This window comes from Balaenoptera borealis (genome assembly GCF_965194805.1).
Source record: "Balaenoptera borealis genome assembly, chromosome: 20".
Taxonomy (NCBI): domain Eukaryota; kingdom Metazoa; phylum Chordata; class Mammalia; order Artiodactyla; family Balaenopteridae; genus Balaenoptera; species Balaenoptera borealis.
The window spans coordinates 52,235,008-52,254,575 of record NC_138879.1 but is presented as its reverse complement, the minus strand read 5'-3'; the positions used below and the strand labels follow the sequence as shown (position 1 = coordinate 52,254,575).

General features: G+C 59.5%; 2 protein-coding genes across 4 annotated transcripts; both read right to left on the bottom strand.

Annotated features, from left to right (window-relative positions):
- Positions 1-625: 625 nt before the first annotated feature.
- On the bottom strand, positions 626-3,634 carry SPEM1 (spermatid maturation 1). The gene is made up of 3 exons (XM_082372465.1): positions 3,072-3,634; positions 2,915-2,972; positions 626-2,715 (listed from the first exon to the last, which is right to left on the bottom strand). Exons 1-3 carry the CDS (start codon positions 3,213-3,215, stop codon positions 1,991-1,993), a joined length of 927 nt encoding a protein of 308 aa, XP_082228591.1. The 5' UTR covers positions 3,216-3,634; the 3' UTR covers positions 626-1,990.
- A 126-nt stretch (positions 3,635-3,760) lies between these two features.
- NLGN2 (neuroligin 2) lies at positions 3,761-18,870 on the bottom strand. 3 transcript variants are annotated; one of them, XM_082372387.1, is made up of 9 exons: positions 16,050-16,972; positions 15,330-15,731; positions 15,023-15,296; positions 11,459-11,509; positions 9,176-9,325; positions 8,817-9,002; positions 8,502-8,694; positions 7,540-8,136; positions 3,761-6,739 (listed from the first exon to the last, which is right to left on the bottom strand). In XM_082372387.1, the coding sequence occupies exons 2-9, from the start codon at positions 15,486-15,488 to the stop codon at positions 5,866-5,868; spliced, it is 2,484 nt and encodes an 827-aa protein (XP_082228513.1). In that variant the 5' UTR covers positions 15,489-15,731; positions 16,050-16,972; the 3' UTR covers positions 3,761-5,865. The 3 variants fall into 3 exon arrangements, with proteins under 3 accessions (XP_082228513.1, XP_082228512.1, XP_082228511.1); XM_082372386.1 differs by lacking the exon at positions 16,050-16,972 and adding an exon at positions 18,168-18,870 and having other exon boundaries at positions 15,023-15,731; XM_082372385.1 differs by having other exon boundaries at positions 15,023-15,731.
- Positions 18,871-19,568: the final 698 nt, after the last annotated feature.

Sequence of the window (19,568 nt, the reverse complement as noted above, 5' to 3'; positions counted from 1 at the left end):
GCAGGGAGTCACAATGCAGAGGTAGCCAATCTTTCATCCACTCAGCTGGCCCTTTATGTGGCCATCTCTGCCCTCGGCTCCCACTACATGGAGCTTAGTCCCCAGAGTTCAGTCTGTCCTTCTGTCTCCATGGGGCCATGCTTAACTTGATTTGCAAACATGGTTGTTACAGATGAGAGACAGTCTTCATAGGGACTGAATCATGCATAAAGGATTTCCTCCATTTCATTGTTCGAGACATTATGGCAGCTTATGTAGCCTGTTGGGATTCCCCACCGACGCCTGCTTGGGGCCAGCAGCAAGGGTGACTAGATGGATGAGTGACAGTAAGAGTCCCCTCTGGGGTCGCCCCACTGCACCATCCCCTCCTTGTCCTGCCCATTTCCCAGTCATAACCCCTCTAGCACCCACCGTACCCACCCCTTCCTGGCCAGGGGTTGCAGCCTTAGGTGTTGGTGGTCACTGAGCCCACTGGCCCCTTCGCTTCAGAGCAAGGGTTTGCCACCTTTGCCAGAGACCAACCCCAACCATGGTTTCTCTCCTTCCTAACCAACTGCCCTCCCACTGAGCCAACCCTCCGAGTTGAAAAACGGTTAGCTGCTGTCTTAAGAAAACCACATGAAAGTCACAAAGCACAAAATAGATGTAATTGTTGATATGACAAAAGGAATCTACTATTATAAACCGGGTTCATTGCTGGGGTCTGTGAAAGTGGTACCGGGGGAACCTCAAGTCATTTTGTTTGCACAATGAACATCTCAACAGATATAGAGGAACAGGGAGTTCCTGGGAGGTCCAGTGATTAGGACTCCGTGCTTTCATTGCTGAGGGCCCCGGTTCAATCCCTGGTTGGCGAACTAAGATCCTGCAAACCACACTGCATGGCCAAAAAGAAAAAAAAGAAAGAAAGAAATAGAAACAGCCAGTGGGCATTTTCCATCAAGACTCCAAACACATAGCAGGTGCTCAATATAGACCCACTTAATGGAATCAGCTTAAAATGATCAATAACGTTAGTCAAATGAAAATGAACAGAGAAGCAGGGTGATTCATAAAAGGCCTATCTGTTCACATTCCAGGAACCCATCTGGTATGGAAGGTGACGTCTAGTCCCTTCGACCTGGCTCCTTGTTCCCAAGTTGTGTGCGTGTGTGTGATCCCAACCGTCTAGAAGTAGGTAGGGCCTGGGTTTCCCTGCTGTCCAGTGGATGCAATATTCTGATGAGTTTACATGGGAAACTGAGGAAGGTGGGAAGAGACTCTGATGGGCCAGGCTGACTCAGTAGCAATGGGAATCTACCTGTGGGAGCGGGGGGACGGAGTGTCTGAGGCCATGAAGTTGATCCTTGGTGTCCGTGTGACCATGAATAAGTCACTTGGCGTCTCTGAGCCTCAGTCTCCTCATTTGTGACATGGAAGTGCTAATCAGAGGAGTGAGGTCACAGAGGGCTGTGTGGAGGCAACCCTTGCGAGTGTCCTCAATATTTTATCCTCCGCTCCAAGCCTTCTTGAGTGTACAGGAGCTTCGGGTTCTGACTGGGGAACTGTGAGGGCCTGGGTACCCTCACTCTCAGCCATCCCTCCCCAAAGAAACCAGGGCTTCAGAGGGACCACACCTCACCTGTAGTTGCAGCCTAAACCTGGGCTCTGGTAGGAGCCGGACCTCTGAGAGACTGAGGCCATGGGGATGAGGGTCTCCACTCAAGTGCAGTACTGCCTGGGGATCTGGAATGGGATTTGGGGGGCTTCCCTGGGCACTAAAGAACAGAGTAGAGGCAGGTGGGAGCCTTGGAACCAAGAAGGGCCTGGGAAAGGGCTGAGGACAGGGCCTGGTGAGGCCAAGAGGTTGATGAGGGTCCTCAGGGCTCTCTAGGCCCTGTTGCCAGGGAGATCATTTCCTTAGCAACCAGGCTTCTGGGTGCTGTGTGGGCCCTGGCACCCCCCACACCACCACAAACCACCTCCTCTCTTCTTTTTATTCTTCTCCCAGTCACCTCTCTGTCAGGGAACGGTATACCCAGGCCTTTCCCGTCCCCTCAGCCGTGCTGGATCCAGAGACCGGGGGGTAACAGTGGGACAGGGCCTCCAACTCCCTGGTCAGCTCCCGCAGCCGCCGCCTCACGTCTCTGGCATTATAGGCTACGCGCCCTGAGGAGTGGCGCCGGGGGATGTCTGGGACGTGGGCCGGGCCCAGGATGGGTGGCTGGGCTGGCGAGCACTGCTCCTGTTCTGCCTGGGGCCCCCCTCCACTGTTCTTGTGGCTCAGGGCCTGAGGGCTGTGGGGCGGGGGGTTCACAGGGTACACGTAGGCCTCTAGGCCCAGCTCTGACTGCATCTCTCTTTTGAGCGGCCTTCCCTCTACAGTTTGCTGGAAGCGGATGGTCTGGGTAGGCGGCTCCACAGCATCCTGGGCCCAGGGAGTCCAGAACCCCTGGGTGGACTGAAGGCCTTCCCAGTCCCTGGGGCAATCCCAGTTGTGGGAGCAGATTGTTGTCTGCTGACGTGGGGGCTTCTCGTCGTCGCTGTCAGTGTCAGTGGTCCAGGCTATAGGGCGGTGGGCGCGGCGTGCTGAAGAGTCTCGACGGCGACGGCGGCGAGTGGGTGGGGGGGACACAGCCATTTTCACAGGGTCCATGGTGCACCGAAGGCGGACTGCAGGGGCGCTCTGCTTCGGGGGCTGGGTCTGCTTCCCAGGTGAGCATAACTTAGAAGCTTCTGTGGATCGGGGACAGGTGAGAGGCTGGTGGGGAGCCTGGCTCCTCCAGGGATGAAGAGGCAGCGTGCAGGAAGAGAAGCTGCGTAGTTATGGGGTCTGAGTGGGGGGAGCGGGAGGGGAAGGGGCCCGCTTAGGGTCAGGGCTACAACACCTGGTTTCTGCCTTTCCTATTCCCCAACCTCCCCATCCTCCACTTACCTTTCTCACAAATAACACGAAACACGTGGTGTAAGAAGCCACGGAGTCTGCGCCAGACCTAGGTGGGGGAGGACACAGTGACCCCAGGCAGGCCCCAGCCACCTGGCCTGCCCCCCAGCCATCCTGCCAGCACCCTCCCACCCGGCCCCACCCTGACCAGTGTCACTGTATTGATGCCAATGTGAACGCAGATGATGAGGCCCAGTAGCAACAGGATGGAGTTGCCCAGGTCCTGGCAGTTGTTGGTGCTGGGGCTGTGACACGAGGCCCACTCGGGCCGGGGCCGCTCAGCCATGGCCATTGGGGTCCCTAGGGCCACCGGAGCCCCTAGACTCCCAGCCCACTGTGCCCACAGTGCCACCAGCCGCCTTCCTGTCCCAGAGGCTCCTGGGGGTAAGCGGGTCACAATGATGTGGGGCTCTCCCTCACAATGTGCCAAGAGGGAGAGTCCTGGGCCTGTGTTTGACCCTCCAGCCTGGGCCAGGGCTTAGCAGAGGCCAAACCCTTCACCTTGCGTGTCTCTCCTGTAGCCAGCCACCTGCACCAGCCCATAGGCCCTCTGGCCTGTTCGGTGTCTGTCCCCATCAGCCCCTGCCTGGTCCTCTACGCCAGGCTCTGACCTCTGCACAGACACCGGTCCTGATCTTAACTCCCCAAACAACCCCATTACCAATGACCACCTCACCCCAGCACCCACTCCCCCTTTCTCTCTGACCTCAGAGCTGTTCACTGGAAAGGGCTGTGGGCTCGGACCCCCTCCTCCTCCCTCACTGGCAGAGTCCCTTCTCCAAGGTTTGTTTCTTTAGAGCCCCACCCCTACCTCCCAACATAACAGCAGGCAAAACCAACAGTTAAACTTTTATATTTACAATATTCTCTTCATCTTTTGCCAGGTTTAAAAATGTGTACAGAGCCGCGAAGGGTTGGGGTGGGGACATGGGATTGTCAAGGAGTTGTTCTGGGGACAGGGGCTGGGCATTGGAGTCCGTGGCTGAATCATGGGGTCCTCCAGCCCCCCTCCCATGCCCCGGTTTGGGGGGCATCTGTCTACAGGGTTCAGGGCCCAGGTCCCTAGCATTTAGAGGGCAGGGCTGTTTGGAAAGGAGCTAGACCAGGCAGGGGAAGGGGTGGGAAAAGAACTAAGTTTCCATGGGTGGAGGTGGGGGCAGAAGGGACAGTCAGGAGGCAAAGTTCTGGGGAGCCAAGACCAGGGATTCTGGATTTGGGTGTCCGTGGAAGACAGCACTCCACCCCCCATTCAAATTTGGCACTAATGAACCCACAAAATGCCAGCAGACAAGGATTGGCTCCTTCTCGTCTGGTGTCCCTTGAAACCCTTCCCGACATTGTTCCTTTCCCCAGAGGCCCAAACCGTTTCTCTTTGGGCAGTCACCTTACACACATCCCTTCAAATCAAATTCTTCCTGCTGGTGTCTGCCCCAGCGCCGTCCCCCACTGCCCCCTCCATCTGTTCCTCGGTACAGCTGACCCCGTTCTCTCCCCCAACCTGTCCGGGAAAGCCTTTCTCCCCTGCTCTCCTCCCCTCCCCCCTCCACTGCTCCTTTCCTTCAGCCCTGGTGGCCCAGGGACGAGGGGGCAGGTCAAAGGAGGGGGTGGGCAGCTGAGGGGAGAAGCTGGTTTGAGACCAGGAAGGGATGGCTTCAGAGGGGGACAGTGAAGGGGGGAGGGAAAACAGGGGCAGAGAGGGAGGGATGAGACATGGTGAGAAGAGGGACGCAGGTGGGACCCCTTTAGCTGCCACCTCCCCATCTCCTGTATCCTACCTGCCCTGGCCCAGGACTGAGGAATCCTTGGCACGTTTCGGGGGGTCTTCGCCCCTCAAACCCACCTCACCCGTTTGGCACGGATGAGCGACAGTCTGAGGACGGAGGGAAGAAGGGCTGCCCTCAGACCGCGGTGAGGGCTGTGGTCAAACATGCACGGCCTCTGTGGGTGGCAGGTGGCAGGTGCCACGCAGCCCCCCACCCCCCGAACTCGAGGGGGAGGAAGGGCAGAGCTTAGGGTCTGCTCATCTCCTCAGGGTTTGTCCCTCCCCCTCAGCTTCTGTCAGTTTGAAGTCCTTTCACACCGGCTGTGTGAGAAGTTAAGTGCTGGGCCTGAGGCCCTAAGATGCAGGGAAGTGCTGGAGAGAAAGGGGCCGGCTGCATGGGAAAACATACATCCACATGCAAGAACATGTTTCCACTCAGAAATGCATCCTGGACCCAGGGGAAGACAAGTTCCCAGGCAGCACAGGGATGCAGGATCTCCTCCCTTCCCCGCAGCAGGGAATGTGTGTCTGTCATCTGTGGAAGGCGAGCCCTGCCGGGGGAGACCGTGCTTCACCTCACTTGTGCCACGGGGGATACACATGCTTCGCCGGGGCGGGACGGCTGGGGGCAGGGCAGGGGGGCTGTGATTTCCTCGCTACTTCCCAGGCACCACCCTGCGTCGTCCGGTGGCCAAGGGTCGCTGTTTGTGAACACACCACTTCCAGGGTCTCCAGGGCGTGGGAGGAGGGAGGAGGTGGGAGAAGGCATGAGGGAACAGGATTCTGGGGCACAAATCCCCACAGAAATTCTTTGAGGGAGCCAACATGTGTCCAGGGCGGCAAAAAAACCTCACCCTGCACATGGGAAAACACACCCCCTCGTGAGAAAGCACACCTCCACGTGGGAAAATACTTCCACGTCTCCACACATCGAAGACGGGTGTCCAGGCGACGGAGGGGAAAAAATACCCCCCCAGTTGTTCAAAGGCCCAGGTCCGGAGAAAAGAACGGGCCACTCCGCGCAGGAGAAGCGCACATATCCCGGCGAGGAAACCCATGTCCACCTAAAGCTCCTCGACGTGTGACAGCTCCACACGACAAAAGCCTGTCACCAAGTCCTCCTCCCTGCCTCCTGAGCGGGCCGGGAGGGCCGGGGAGGGGGGCCTCCCCGAGCTGCCCCCTATACCCGAGTGGTGGAGTGGGGATGGGGGAGTGTGTTGTTGTGGCTGGTAGCGGTGGGGGGAGGCGGGGGGAAGGGCCCAAAGGGATGGAGGGAGGGGGGCGGCGGGGGAGGGGGTGGCCCCAGGCCGCTGGGCAGCAGGGTCAGGGCCCCGGGGGCCAAGAGAGGCACATCGTCCGGCGCCCGGCGCAGGGCCAGGGTGTAGTCAGGCGGGCAGGCGGGGCGCAGGGCCTCCGCAGGGTCCGCCCCGACACCCCCACCCCGCTTCAGCTGCAGCGACACCAGCTCCTCCTCGGGTGGCAGCTCACGGCCAGCCGCAGGGAGCAGGGGGCCCCCACCAGGCACGCCGGAGCCTGAGCCGCCGGGGGGGCTGAGCCGCCTGCACCGCAGCTCTTGCCGCCGGTCCCGCTTGTAGTAGAGGGCGGCGAAGGCGAGGATGTTGAGGAAGAGGAGGGAGGCGCCCACGGCCACGGTGACGCTGAGCTCCGTGGAGTAGTCTCGGGAGTCCCCGGGGAAGCGGTCGTAGGCCCGGGGGCCCGTTTCAGGCTCGGGCTCTGGCGGCAGGGTGGCCGGAGGCGGCGGGCGGCGAGTGCCTGGGGCACCAGGGGGCGGGCGCGGCGGCCAGCGCGTGGCGTAGGGAGGGAGGCGCGTGGTGGTGGTGAAGAGCTCCGTGTGCAGGTTGTGCAGGTGCGGCACGAGCTCCAGCCAGAAGGCCACCTTGTTGGCGCGGTAGTTGTCGCGCACGCGCGGCTTCAAGCCGATGTGCAGGTACTGCTTCTCCTTGCTGTTGAACTTGCTCCACACCACCTCCTCGAAGCGGTTGGGCTTGGTGTGGATGAACTTGGTGTCCTGTGGCACCGGCTGGTTGGGGTCGCTGTGGACACAGGGGGGCAGGGAAAGGAGGAGTAAGGGTGAGGCTCCCATGAAAGGCGGGGGTGGGGGCGTGCTATGGGAGGAATGGGGAGAGAGATGGACAGAGATGCAGAGAGCTGGGGAGACGGGAAGAGAGACAGAGACGGATACAAAGAGACAGAGAAATTGCCAGAGACGGACGGACAGACAGACAAATAGAGATGAAGCCAGACTGCCAGAGACAGTCTGAGATGAGGACAGAGGGGCAGAGAGGGCAGAGACAGACCACCAGTGACAGAGGCAGAGTCTGAGACTGAATGAGATAGAGACATATGGAAACAGAGACACAAAAGGACATGAGAGACAGCCAGGGGGAAACTAGAGAGTACAGGGTAACCAGATCAAAGCAAGCAGAGATATCAATGGATTTCAAGAGAGAGAGGCAGAGACAGCAATAGACAGACAGACACAAACCCTCACACACACTCAGATACACAGATGGGAGCACTCAGACAGAGGGCCGAGCTCTGGGAGAAGAAGGAGAGAGCTGGGTGGGCAAGGGAGGGAAGGAGAGACAGACACGGAGCCAAAGGCACCAAGTGAGCCCGCCCCCCAGAAAAGACAGGGACCTCTCTGTCCAACTCTTCTGAATCTCCAACACACACAGAGGAGCTGTCCGGCAGGTGTCTGAGTCGAGAAGGCAAGAGTGCCTTGATGGAGGAATGATGGCCGTGTGAAGGAGAGGGAGAGAAGGGGCTGAGGATGGAGGGGGTGTGTGCCCTGACCTGCAGGGATGCCCAACCCAGCCCCTCTGGCCCTCACCCAGTCTTGGCGAAGTTGGTCCAGTAGGTCATGACCACGGCACTGAGCATGACATCATTCTTGGAGAAGTTGCAGGGAAAGAGGTCGGTGGCGCCCACCATGGGCACACCAAAGACGTAGGGTAGCTCGTCCCCGTGCGCTGCGTCTGCCCACTCGGGCCGGCCCTCAGCCTGGCAGTGGTGGTAGAAGGTGTAAAAGTAGACAGGGGACTGGTAGTCAGCGTGCAACTTGGCGGTGGCCACAGCCGGTGCCACCCACTGGTGGTCGGTAAAGAGCGCCAGCAGGGTCTTGCGCCGCATCTCGCCATTGTCCCTGTCGGCCCAGTCCGTGTACATAAACTTGATGGTCTCCCGCAGCACATCCTTGCCCTCTGGGTAGCCATACAGGTTGTCCACAAAGTTGGAGACGGTGAAGTCGAAGGCGCTGGCGGACACGCCGTCCTCGCTCTCTGCTGAGTCTTCCACGAACTTGAGGCCCTCTCCCTGGTTGACACCGATGAGCATGTCGTAGTTGAGGAATTCTCCCTGCTGCATGAGGATCTCAGGGTCATCGGGGACTACGTCACCGTCCACCACGGGCCCAAAGGCGATATGGTAGCTGGGGAGAAGGGGTCAAGGTCGCATCACCTGTTCACCGGCCTGCTCTCAGCTCACAGCCTGCTGAGTCCTCTGCTCAGAAGACCCCTCTCCCCTAGTTAAAACCTTCTGAGCCCTTCAGGGTACTTGGCCGCACGGGAAGTCCTCCCTCAAGCACTTCACGGAGCTCCGTGCACACTGGCTCTGTTTAGGCACCTCCGCTTAGGGAAGGCTTCTGGGAGAAGGCAGGGCCCCAGGAGGGGCTTGAAGCCCACCTCTCCTGGCTAAATGGCATGCCTGTGGCCTGCGGGCACCTCTCACCCTCAACCTCCTTGGAACCAGCAAGGAGAATGGAGGCCTGGACCTGGCCCTCTCCCACCCCCATACCGGGCGGGCTGCACGTCCTGGTCCACCAGCTCCCGAGAAGGCTTCCGGCGCAGACACTCCACGGCCTCGGCGCTGTCCTCCCGGTCACAGCCCACCTTGGCCGCCAGCAGCCGCGTGTACTTGAGCGGCTGGTAGTTGACAGACCAACTAGAAATGGCAGTGCCACTCTGGGCGATGGCCTTCTGGAACAGCCCTGGTGGGACAGGCAGGCTTTAGGCTGGGCTGTATCAGCCTGATGGAGGAGAAGGGGGACCTGGTGGGGTCGGGGGTGTGGGAAAGGGGACAGGAGGGACAGGCTGAGGAGGTGGCTGGTACCTTCTGAATGGTGGGAGAGGATCAGAAGGTTGACACAGGAGGCCCCTGCCCCAGATCCGAAGATGGTGATGCGCTCGGGGTCGCCCCCAAAGTGGGCAATGTTCTCACTGAGCCACCGCAGGGCCTGGATCTGGTCCAGGAGCCCATAGTTGCCTTTTGCAGCCTGGTCCCCAGTGCTGAGAAAACCTGGGGGTAGAGGAAGAAAGGGGGCTTCCTGGGGGTGTCACAGCACCCTTGCCCTCTTTCTGGGCAGCTCAGTCCAGCCCAGAAGCCATTCTGCTTCTGCTGGGTTTAGAGGAACCCTGCCGGCAGGCCCTCCTCCCAGACTCCAGCCCCTAGAGTTGGCTGCCCACCCTCACCGAGCACCCCAAGCCGGTAGTTGAGTGTGGCTACAATGACGTTGCCGTAGGCGGCCAGGACAGAGCCATCGAACATGTTCCCGGTGCCCTCCATGTAGGAGCCGCCATGCAGAAACAGCATCACCGGCTTCTTCCCGGAGTCCCGGATATCTGCGTGGGGAGGGGGCGGGTGGGTGGGCCGGGAGATGGGGGACAAGGACACAGTCAGACCAGAAGCAGCACCGCCCAGCTCCCAGGCCTGCCGAGTTCCAGCCCGGAGCTCAAGGGACATGTCACTCCCATCCCTGGGGGGCAAGACCGGATTCCCCTCCCTCCCTCCCCAGCTAGCCCTGGCAGAAGATCCCTCCCCACCTCCTGCCGGTGTGCCCCACAGCACGTCTCCACATGCCTGGCAGACCTTCCAAGAAGCCTAGCAGAGGCAGGGGTGGGGGCTGGCCCTCCTCAGGGCATCTGCTGGACCCAGGGGAACCCCTCCCCACACACACACAGCAAATCTCCTTCCTGCTCCTAAGAAGAGCGAGCTCCCAAGGCTGTCACTAGAGCTAGAGATCCTGGGAGGGTCCTGGCGTTTCCTTCGACTCAGGCCTTGGGCCTCAGCTCCACATGGTAGCCTGGTCTGTGGGTGAGGGGGTGCCAGGCCCTAGGGTCCCTGGGGGCTTGGTCTCCTCCCCGCCCTAATTCCTTTCTAGGTCACCTCCCCAGTTACCATGGCAACCCCCAGCCTAATTACTGTGGCAGGAGGCTGCAGGGTGGGAAAGAGTCTGCTTAATGAAGCCAGGGTGCAGCTCTAGTCTCGGACCCCCCAAACTGGCCTAAGTCCTGAGTTCTGGACCCCTCTCTTGCCATGTCCCCAAAGGATCCCATGATCACTCCCATATGTAGAAGGCTCTTGAGGCACTACAGACCGGACTGAGGGGTAACTAATTCCGGAAGAGGGTGGGAGTCTGAGAGGGCTTGCCAGGGTCCCTGCCCCTGCAGCTCCTCCACGATGCAGCCACAGTGCCCGTGCTGGCATCACCCCTGGCCTCCAGGCCCTGCTCTTTCTTGACACCTGCAATCTCTGACCAGCCTGGGCACTCGGCAAATAAGATCCAGGCCTGGGCCTCCACAGCTGGTCCCCAGTGCCTCTGCCCGCCTCCCTCATCCCGCTAGAGACTTCCCTCCTGGCAGAAGGTCAACCAACAGGTCACTGAGACACTCCCCTCCACCCCCCCAGACAGCTTCCTGCCTCCTGTCTCTTAGGACCTTCTCTGACACCTCCTTCCACCTGACTTTGGCCAGGAGCTCCTAGGTGGGCAGTGCCCTCTCTGTGTCCTCCCCAAATCCTATTCTTCCCTTTGTTCCTGAACCTCCAGTGGTCTTCCAACAGTTCAGGCTGGTCTCCTTCCCTCCGAGGTCCTGTCCTAAATGTCCTCACTCCTCCCCGCTCCTGCCCACCCAGCACCTCCACTCCCAGCGAGGGGGGAGGGGGAGTCAGAAAGGGAAGGAGCAGGAAGGGGGGCTGGGGCGACAAGAATTCAAAACCAACAACAAAAAACAGGATCAAGAAAGAAGAAAGAAAGAAAGAAAAAACAACAACCAAAAAACAAGAAGCTCTCGGGGCAGATTCAACAAGAAAAGAAAAAAAAACAAAAAAACAAGAAACCAAAAAGATCCATTTTTGGAAAAAAAGAAAAAAAGAAAAAAGTTCTTTGCACTTTTTCAAAATTTTGTGGTGAAACTTCAAGATATTGGGCCCTGTTTTCAAAAATGTCCAAATTCTTTAATTTGCTTCAAATGTGCGTTTTCTGCATCGGACAGGCTTTTTTTTGGAAACTGTAGCAGGTTTCTGCTGTTTCAATTGTGTCATCAATTTGCCAACTTAAATTTGTTTTTTTCAAATGTTATTTTGCTCCAAATTAAAATTGTTTTTTCAAATGTTATATTTCACAAGTTTCAAAACAGTCCAAATGTCTGTCAAGCTAAACATTTTATCCAATTCTTTGGTGTTTTTTGGTTTTTGTTTTTTTTCTGACATTCCAATTTCTTTTTGCACTTTATTTTCGCCATGTTTAAGCTTTTCTTGCCGGTTTTCTAGTGGGTCCAACATTGTTCAAATTTCGTTTGAAGTTTTCATAATTCTTTTTTCCAATTATTACAAATTTTTCTTTTCTTTTCTTTTTCGTTTTTAGTTGGGAAAACGACTGAGGGGCCTTGAGGGCTGTGAGGGCATTTAGTTAGGGGCAGGGCCGAGAACTTCCTCTTATCAGCAACCACATGCAGCAGCGGGATTTTTAAATCTACCTGTGTCTGGCGGATTGAGCGTCGCCTCGTCACGTTTTTTTGTGAGCGGACCTAAGACCGGGAACACAAAACAGAGAAAAAAGGACAATTTTGTGGGGAAAGATGGGGGTCGAGGGGAGGTGGTGGATGGGGAGGGGAGGAGAGAAAGCAGAAAAGGGGAGGGTGAGGGGCAGAAAAAATAAGCCAAAAAAAGCAAAATTTGTTTGCAAGAAAAAGAAACCAAGAAAAGAGAAAAACGTTTCTACAACCCAAATTTTGTTCCCCTCCCCGGAAAAAGTCATGCCCCAAAGAAAAGGCTGGTTTTGGGGGGGTGGGGTGCCTGAGTGGGCTGAGGCCTGTCTTAAGACATATTGATTTGGCTGGAAAGGATTTGGCTTGTCCAAGTGTTTGCTAATTGCTGGAAATGAAACGGTGTTAGAGGTGGGGTGGGTGGGAGGGGAGGGGAAGCCAACCAGGGAGCCTGGGAGCCCAAGGCCAGCTGTGCCCCACCCGGGGCGGGGGGCGCCACCACTCACGCAGGCCCTCTTCAGGACCAGCCAAGCACCTGCCCGCTCCCCCAGGCTGTAGAGAGGAGGGGTCCCAGCAGAAAGGACTCTGCTTCCCTCTGGACCAATCTGGCGGGCAGAAGTTAGGATGGGGCTGGGGCAGCCCGTCCCCACAGCTCACAGCCCCTGGAAGCCGTCAGCTCTCCACTGGCCAGCGGGGGGGTGGTCAGCGAGGGATGCCTGCCCACATCCCAGCCTCTCACCAGCCAGCATTTCTCTTCCATCCGCACTCACAAGCCTGAGTTCTCACCCCACCTCCCCAGTGTGGGGTGAAGCAGGGAAAGGGGTCATCAGGTCTTGCCCTCCACTCCACCTCTTCCCTCTGACCCCCCTCCCCAACCTCATCCCTTACCCAGGCCTGCTCTCCTCCCCCACAAATGGTAAACTCCCCACCAGGGGCGCCAGCCCCCCACCAACCCCTGCTCTAATGCCAAAAGCCCCCCTCCCCAATTGGGGGTTCAGTCCACAAATAGGGAATAGGAAACACAGTGCCCTGAGCCAGCCCGACACATAAGGTGCCAGGAGGTGCAGGGAGGCACAAAGTGTGCCCCCTGTCAAGGAAAGGCCCCAGACTGGGCTCAGAGTTTGGCTCTAGGCTTCTTTCAGATTGGGGGATTAGTCAAGGGAGAGCTGGAACCCAGAGGCCTGAGGGGTTCCCCCAGGCTGATCAATTTCTCCTCAGTGGCCTGGGGACCAGCATGCAGAGGGATGGGTCAGTAAGGCTGAGGCCAGCCTCTGCAAGGCTTCTCCCAGATGGTGGTGATGGCCCCAAGGGGACCCATTAGGATCAGGGCCTGTTCTTCTCTGACAGGATAGGGATGGGGACGGGGATGAAGTCAGCAGGGCATATGTGCGCGTGAGAATATTAAGTGTGCAGGTGTGTGAGTGTGTATGAGTGTGTGTGTGTGTGTGTGTGTGTGTGTGTGTGTGTGTGTGTGTGCCTGAGTCAACCTCTTCCTCCCAGAGCTAGTGTGAAGATTCAGTGAGATCACCTGAATGTGTCAAGCCCCAAGCAGGTCTGCAATAAGCGATGGTTAAAAATACAGAAGGTGTGGGCATGGGTGGGGTGGGGGCAGGGTGGGAAATTTGTGTGGAGGTGTTGGGGTGGACAGTCCATTAGTGGGAAGTGCTGGGTGAATGTTTCACATGAGGGGTGACGAGCCAATAGCCCACTGAGTGGGGCGTTGCAGGCGAGACAGCTTTCTACCTGAAGATGTGGGTGGAGAGTCCACGAGTGGAGAGCATTGAGATGGGTGGCCTATTGGAGGCACTGGGGTGAATGATTCACTGGTAGGAGGGCGCTGGGGTAGGTGGTCCATGAGAGGACAAGGGAAGGTAGAGTGGACGGCTCTGAGGCAGAGGGTGTTGGGATATTGGGGAGGATGTGTGGAATGTATTGGGGTAAGTGGTCTATCAGAGTGCTTGGAATCTGAACAGGATTGGAGTAGAAACTTCTGTGCATTGTGTGTATGAGTGGCTAGGGGGCGTGGCTTATACGGGGAGGGGTAGTGATGGTGTTGAGGTGCATGAGGTGTTCTGTGATTGGCATGTCCTCTGGGTGCAGGGAGCGAGGTGTTGGAGTACTTGATGTGTGAGTAGGGTGTAGGGTTGCCACCTATGCTGTCACAGCCTGAGGTATGATACTGATGACCTCTAGGCAGGAGCCGGGGTAAGTGATGTCTGAGAGGTGCTGAGAACGTAGGGGACTGTGGTGTGAGTAGCCTGTTGGAGCACATGACCCAGCTGCAGGGTTACTGGCGTAAAGGTCTGTGTATGGGTGTTACTAGGGCACATGATCTATATCCAGAGATACGGGGGAGCACAGGTCTATATGGGTGACAGGGTACACAATTCCAGACAAGTGTTGGCGTCCATGCTGTGTGAAAGTGCTGGGAATTTTGATACGTGGGATTCTAGAGCACAAGGTCAGTGTGCCGGTCGGTTGGGTACATGACCTGAGTGTTGAGTATTTGAAATTCCTGGTCTTGTAGTGGGACTTGAGTTCATGATGTGCGGGTGTTGGGTGTGTAGGGTGTACAGTGGGGTTCCTGGGTACCAAGCCTATATGTAAAGTTGTTGGAAAATGGCCTGTGGCGGGTGTTATCAGAGTGGATGGTCTCTGTGTGTGTCGGGTGTTTTGGAGTGGTGACACGGGGAGTAGGAAGGATAACGTGGGGGCTCTTTGTGAGGATGGTCTGTCGGGGTGGCTGCAGGCCTGCTGATTACCCTCTGCCGTGGGCTGCTGGAAGGTACTGACTCTGGTTGGTCTCGATGTGCTGAAGCCTGGCTGGTGGGGAACTGCTGCTGGCGACTCTGAGCAGTGCTGTAGTGAACTAGAGAGTTCATTGTCAAGAAGAGCCAGCTCAGAGCCCCGCGGAAGGCGTTCTGCTGGGGATGGGCGGGCTGTGCTGTGAGTGGAGGGGCCCTTGGCAAGGAGCTTCCCTGATCCTTCAGGAGTGTATAGGGATCAGGGGACAGACCATCCTGGGGAAGAGGCACTCAGCGCAGGTGAGGGGCCCTGCATGTGACAGAAGGACGTCTGCCCATGCTGGCCTGGGGAGAAGGAGTCTTTGCTGTCCTTGAGGTGGAGGTGCAGCTCAAGTGGGTAGTGGCTGGGGACAAGCCCAGGCCTGGGCGCAGGAGATGCGGCAGAGCCGGAGTGGCTGTCTAGGCAGCTGATGATGGGTGCCTCCACCACCTGATCGCCCTCAGTGTCCCCTCTGTGTGTGCCTCTGTGGGCAGGGGGTGGGTAGGCCCAGCCTAGTGCCTGCTGCCCTCGCCATCGGCTCTCTGGGCGCACAAAGAGCTTCTGGGCTGACTGTGGGATTCTCTCCTGGGACTGCCTGGCAGGGACCGGTACCGCCCTGGGAGGGCACGCAGAGCCCGCAGGGACGCACTGCCCCTCACGGCCCCGGCGAAGGCCCAGCTCCCGGCCCGGGGCGTGCCGGCGCCTGAGGGTATGCATGGACGTCTGTGGGCTGTGTCCACCGGGGGCCCGGCCCGGTGCCCGCGCCCTTACCGTCCTCGGTGGGCACGTAGAGGTTGAGGTACAGGCAGTCCTCGCTCTGGTTCTGCACGTAGGTGGCGGCCGCCTCCAGGTTGTCGGTGAACCACACGGGTAGCATGATGGCGGGCAGCGCCCCGTGCAGGTTCTGCGGGCAGGCGGGCGGCAGGGTGGTGGCGTTGCGCACGCCGGGCCACGAGGCGGGGGCCTCGGGCGGCTGGAAGCGGCGGGCGCCCAGGGGGGGCGTGGCGTAGGGCACGCCCAGGAACTGCACGACCGGGCCCAGGATCTCGTTGTTGAGCTCGCGCCGCACGCCGCGCACTCGCCCGTAGGCCGTGTTCACCACTGGGAAGCGCTCCTCCCCGAGGCTGCCGAGACCCAGGCCCGGGCCGCCCGGGCCGCCCGGGGCGCCGCCGCTGGGACCCCCTCCCCCGCGCTGAGCCCCCGCCAGCCCCACCAGACACAGCGCCAGGAGCCACATGCTGATCGGGGACCCCCCCTCCCTCCCCGGGACCCCCCCCTCGGAGAGAGAGAGAAGGGGGGGGAGAGGGAGGGAGGCCCCCCTCGCCCCAGGAGGGAGGAGGGGGTGGGGGAAAGGGAGGGAGGAGGGGGGTGGGGAGGGACCTGGGTTAGACGGGACAGAGAAGGGGTCTGTTCCTCTCCATGGAGGGGGCGAGGGGTGGGGAAGGGGAAGGAAGTGGGAGAAGGTGAAGGCAGGCCCGACCTGCGGGGAGGAGGGACAGACAGACGGACGGACAGAAAAATACAGAGAAGAGGTGCAAGAAGGGAAGGGAAGTTGGACGGGGCAGACAGACAAGAATGGGGAAACAGAAGAGACAGGTGGTTAGTGGCTCGGAATTCAGACCAAGTCGCCCCCCTCCTTCCATCCTCAGGCCCCTTGGCACCTCCCCCCCCCACCCCAGCCACCCCTCCCCTCAGCAGGGACCCAGATAGAAAAGTCTGAGGCCGGGGTGAGGTCCAGATGTGTTAAATGTCTAGGACCGCCAGAGGGGAAGGAGGGTCAGCTCCCCAGACCCAGTACAGTACTTCCCCTTCCAGCTGTTTATCCCTCCCAGGCAGGTTCTCCTCAGGGACTCAGGAGTCCCAGTTCCCACCTCCCTGGAAGGGATGAGATAGACAAGGAAGAGAAAATAAAAATACCAAGTCATTAATTAGCAGGAAGTGGTGGGTTTGTTTATACGTGTTAATCACTCCTGAGCTGTAATTTCATGGCACTGAACTCCCACCCCAGGCCAGACTTGGGTCTTTCTTGGGACTGCACAAGCCCAGCACCTTACCCTCCCTTCAACATCTCATTCTAGCAGGATTTGTGTAGTGGGGGAGACCCCTGCACCCCAGGCCCTCTCCATTTCTCCCCTCAGAAGTTAAGGTGCCTTGAGGCAGGGGCTAGACAGGGAGGGGATGCTGGAGGGGCAAATCCAGGGACAGGTGCCTGATTCTGCAGCCGGTTGCCAGGCGACAGGATGCTGCCCCGCAATGCTACCTCGGCAACGGGCTGCAGCTTTAACCCTGGAGTGGGGGGGGGGGGGTGTCTGGAGGAAGAGGGGAAGGGGCTGGGTTGGTTATGGGGTCCATTCAGGGCATGAGGAGGAGAGCAGAGGCATGAGTCAGAATGCTAGAGTTTCCCCCAGCCTTTGCATAGAGGGAGAAGTATATATGTTGAGGGGAGCTGGAGACTAGGGGCCTAGAGAACCCTAAAAGAGCTGCCTCTTGCCCCTTGTTGGCCAGTCAGAACCTAGCCCTAGTGACCAGGCCTCTGGCTAGGGAGAAGGGGTGCTGAGGTGGCTTTAGGGGGAATCAGAAGCACCCACCAATGGCTCCCCTCCCACAGTCTTGAACAGCCTTGAACCCCAGACACCTCTTCTTCCATGCATGGCATTTTGACCCATGCCCTGGGGACAAACCTTGGCTTCTTCTCATCCCAACCCAGCTATTCACCTCCCCTTCCCCTTGCCAGCCCCCACAGTTGCTGCCTTGATGCCTGGGTGCTCAGGGCAGCAGGAGCAGGACAAGGGAACAGATTGGACTGAAGGGGCAGACACCCAGGTCATCTCAGCAAGCCCCCCCCGTCCCCCCCACAGCCGCCAGAGCTGTTTGCTGACGCGGGGTTTTCAGAGCCAGGCACCAGCCCGCGGTTGGCTCTCTGCAGGTGTCAATTTATTCCAGAGATGAGGACACAGGAATCCTTACCACACACACCCAGTCATGCCCTCCCTTTCTTCAGGTCCTCTTAAGCTCCTGTTCCCCCATCACCTGGAGGGGGCTTGGGGCTGGCTCCTCCAGGTTCTCCTCTGCCTATGCCAGGCTGGACTCTGCTTCCATGGCCTTGCCGCCCCTCCCCCACCCGCCCCCTCCGCCTCCCGCGAACAAGGTCTGCCTCTGTCAGCCCCCTCCCTTAAGGTACTTTGGGCCCCTGGCCTCCTCCCTGCCAGCTTCTCTCCCTTCTTCCCTCCCACTGGAGCCCCCCCCCCCCACCATCTCTCTCCTCTCCATAGCGCTCCCTCAGAGCATCTTTCCACGGCCTCTTCCAGCTTGCTCCAGCTCTTGCCTTCAGTCTCTCGCCCCTCAGTCTTTTCTCATCTCTCTCTTCTACACCTCCCTCTTTGGTGTTTCTCATCTTTCTGTCTCCTTCAAATCCCTTCCCCAAATTTCTCTCTCAAGCCCTTTCTATTTCTCTCTCTCTTTGCCTATTTCTGTCTCCCCCATTTTCTCTCCGCTGCTCTCCTCATCTCTGTCTGCCACATCTTGCCCCCCCCCCCATCCCTCTGCCTTATTCGCTCCATTCCTGCCCAGGCCTGACTCCCCCGGTCGGGGAGAGTTGAGGGACGGGGGCTTAGGCCATAGGCCCCCCCCTTCTTCCTGCAGTGGGGAAAATGGCTTGGCCGGGAAGGGGAGAAGGAGGGGGAGGGGGAGATGGGAACACACGGGGTCTGTGGGCCCATTCAAAGGATCATTCATGGGCTGGAGAGAGGCAGAGACAAAGAGATCGAGACGCAGAGACACGGCGAGAGCATCCCTAGGCGGAGACACGCAGACAGAGCAGGCTGGGGGAAACCAGGCGCAGGGAGAGAGATGGGGAGAGGGAGACCCCAGTGGACCGCCACGCAGCCCCCTCCACCCGGCCCGGCTTAGCTCCTACCTGGCTCAGCCCTGGGGCCGTGGTGCTTCCATCCAGGGCTCTGAGTAGGGGGCGGACGGGCTTCGGGAGGGGGGCGGCGGCCTCTGAGCCCCCGCGGCCCCGCAGGCCCAGCCCCCGCCCGCAGCGCCTCACCCGGCGGGGGAGGGAGATCGCCCCAGCCCCCGGGGGCGGGGCCGGGATCCAGTCGATCCCCGGGGAAAGGAGAGGTAGGGGATGGGGTCAGGAGGAGCCCAAGAACAGGGAACCCCGCAGTGGGGACGGCGGAGGGAGGAGGAGGCAACGGGACAGGGCTGGATTGGGGATCCACTGGCTCCGTGGGCTGGCTTCGAGGGACCAGAAGGCGGTACAGGCGGAGGATCCTAAGGGATCGGGTACGGGAGGAGGAGTCCACGGCAATCCCCAGAGGGCCAAAACCCGGGAGCGCAGGATCCGCGGTGCAGGGGCAGGGATCCAGCCGGAATCCTCAGGGAGGGGGAGGGATCTAGTCGATCCCGAGGGCGGGAGGGAGGGGGAGGTCCGGGGAGTCAGAGGAGGGCGGGAGCCGAGTCTGGAGCCCCGGGGCGGGGGTCGGCACAGATCCTAGGAGGGAAAGCGGAGGTAAGGGGTAGGCTTCGGGGAACGCTCAGCAGCCGGGAGGCCCGGACTCCTGGCCTCGCGCGCCAGGGCCCGCCCGCCCCGCGTCCATCCCAGCCAGAGAGTGATGATCCGCCGGCTGAGCAGCCGCAGCAGCCCCGCGCGTCACCGCGCGGCCGCCTCCCCCGCCCCCTGCCGAGAGAGCGGCGCACACCCCTCGCTCGCACCCGCCTGCCCGCCCGCCCTCCAGAGTGTGGGGGGGGATTGGAGAAGGTGGAAGGGGACGGGAGTGGACAGACCGACGGATGGACGAAGCAGGCCAGCAGGGCGGGGTGGAGACACCCCACACACACACCGTTATCTCCCACCCTCCGGGTTCTCGCAGTTAGTCCGGGGGGGGGGGGGGGAAGGAGGGGGGTGAACTCTAAGGGGCGGTGCATCGTATGAAGGCGGAGCCTTCGGTTCTGGAGGAGGGGCCATTTGGGTAGTGGGCGGGATTTGACGGTGGTGGGTGGGGCTTCGCTATCCGTGGGGCCGCCTCTTTTTGGGAGTGGGTCTTGTTTAAAGCTGAAAAGGAGGAGCTTGTGGGGAAAGGGGCGGAACTTTGCAAGGGGACCGGGATCTTTGGAAATTGGCCGGAGGTGTGGGGGGGGGGGGGCGAGGTGTTAAAAGAGGCTATCAACTTGGAAAGTGGGCCAATCCGTGACGCAAATCCTCTAGTCCCGCCCCCCAACCCCGCCTCCACTGCTCCGCTCCTCCGCTCCTAATTGGTTCTGGTTTCTCCGCCCGCCAGAAGTCTTCGCCACTCAACAGAGGTTTTACAAAGGC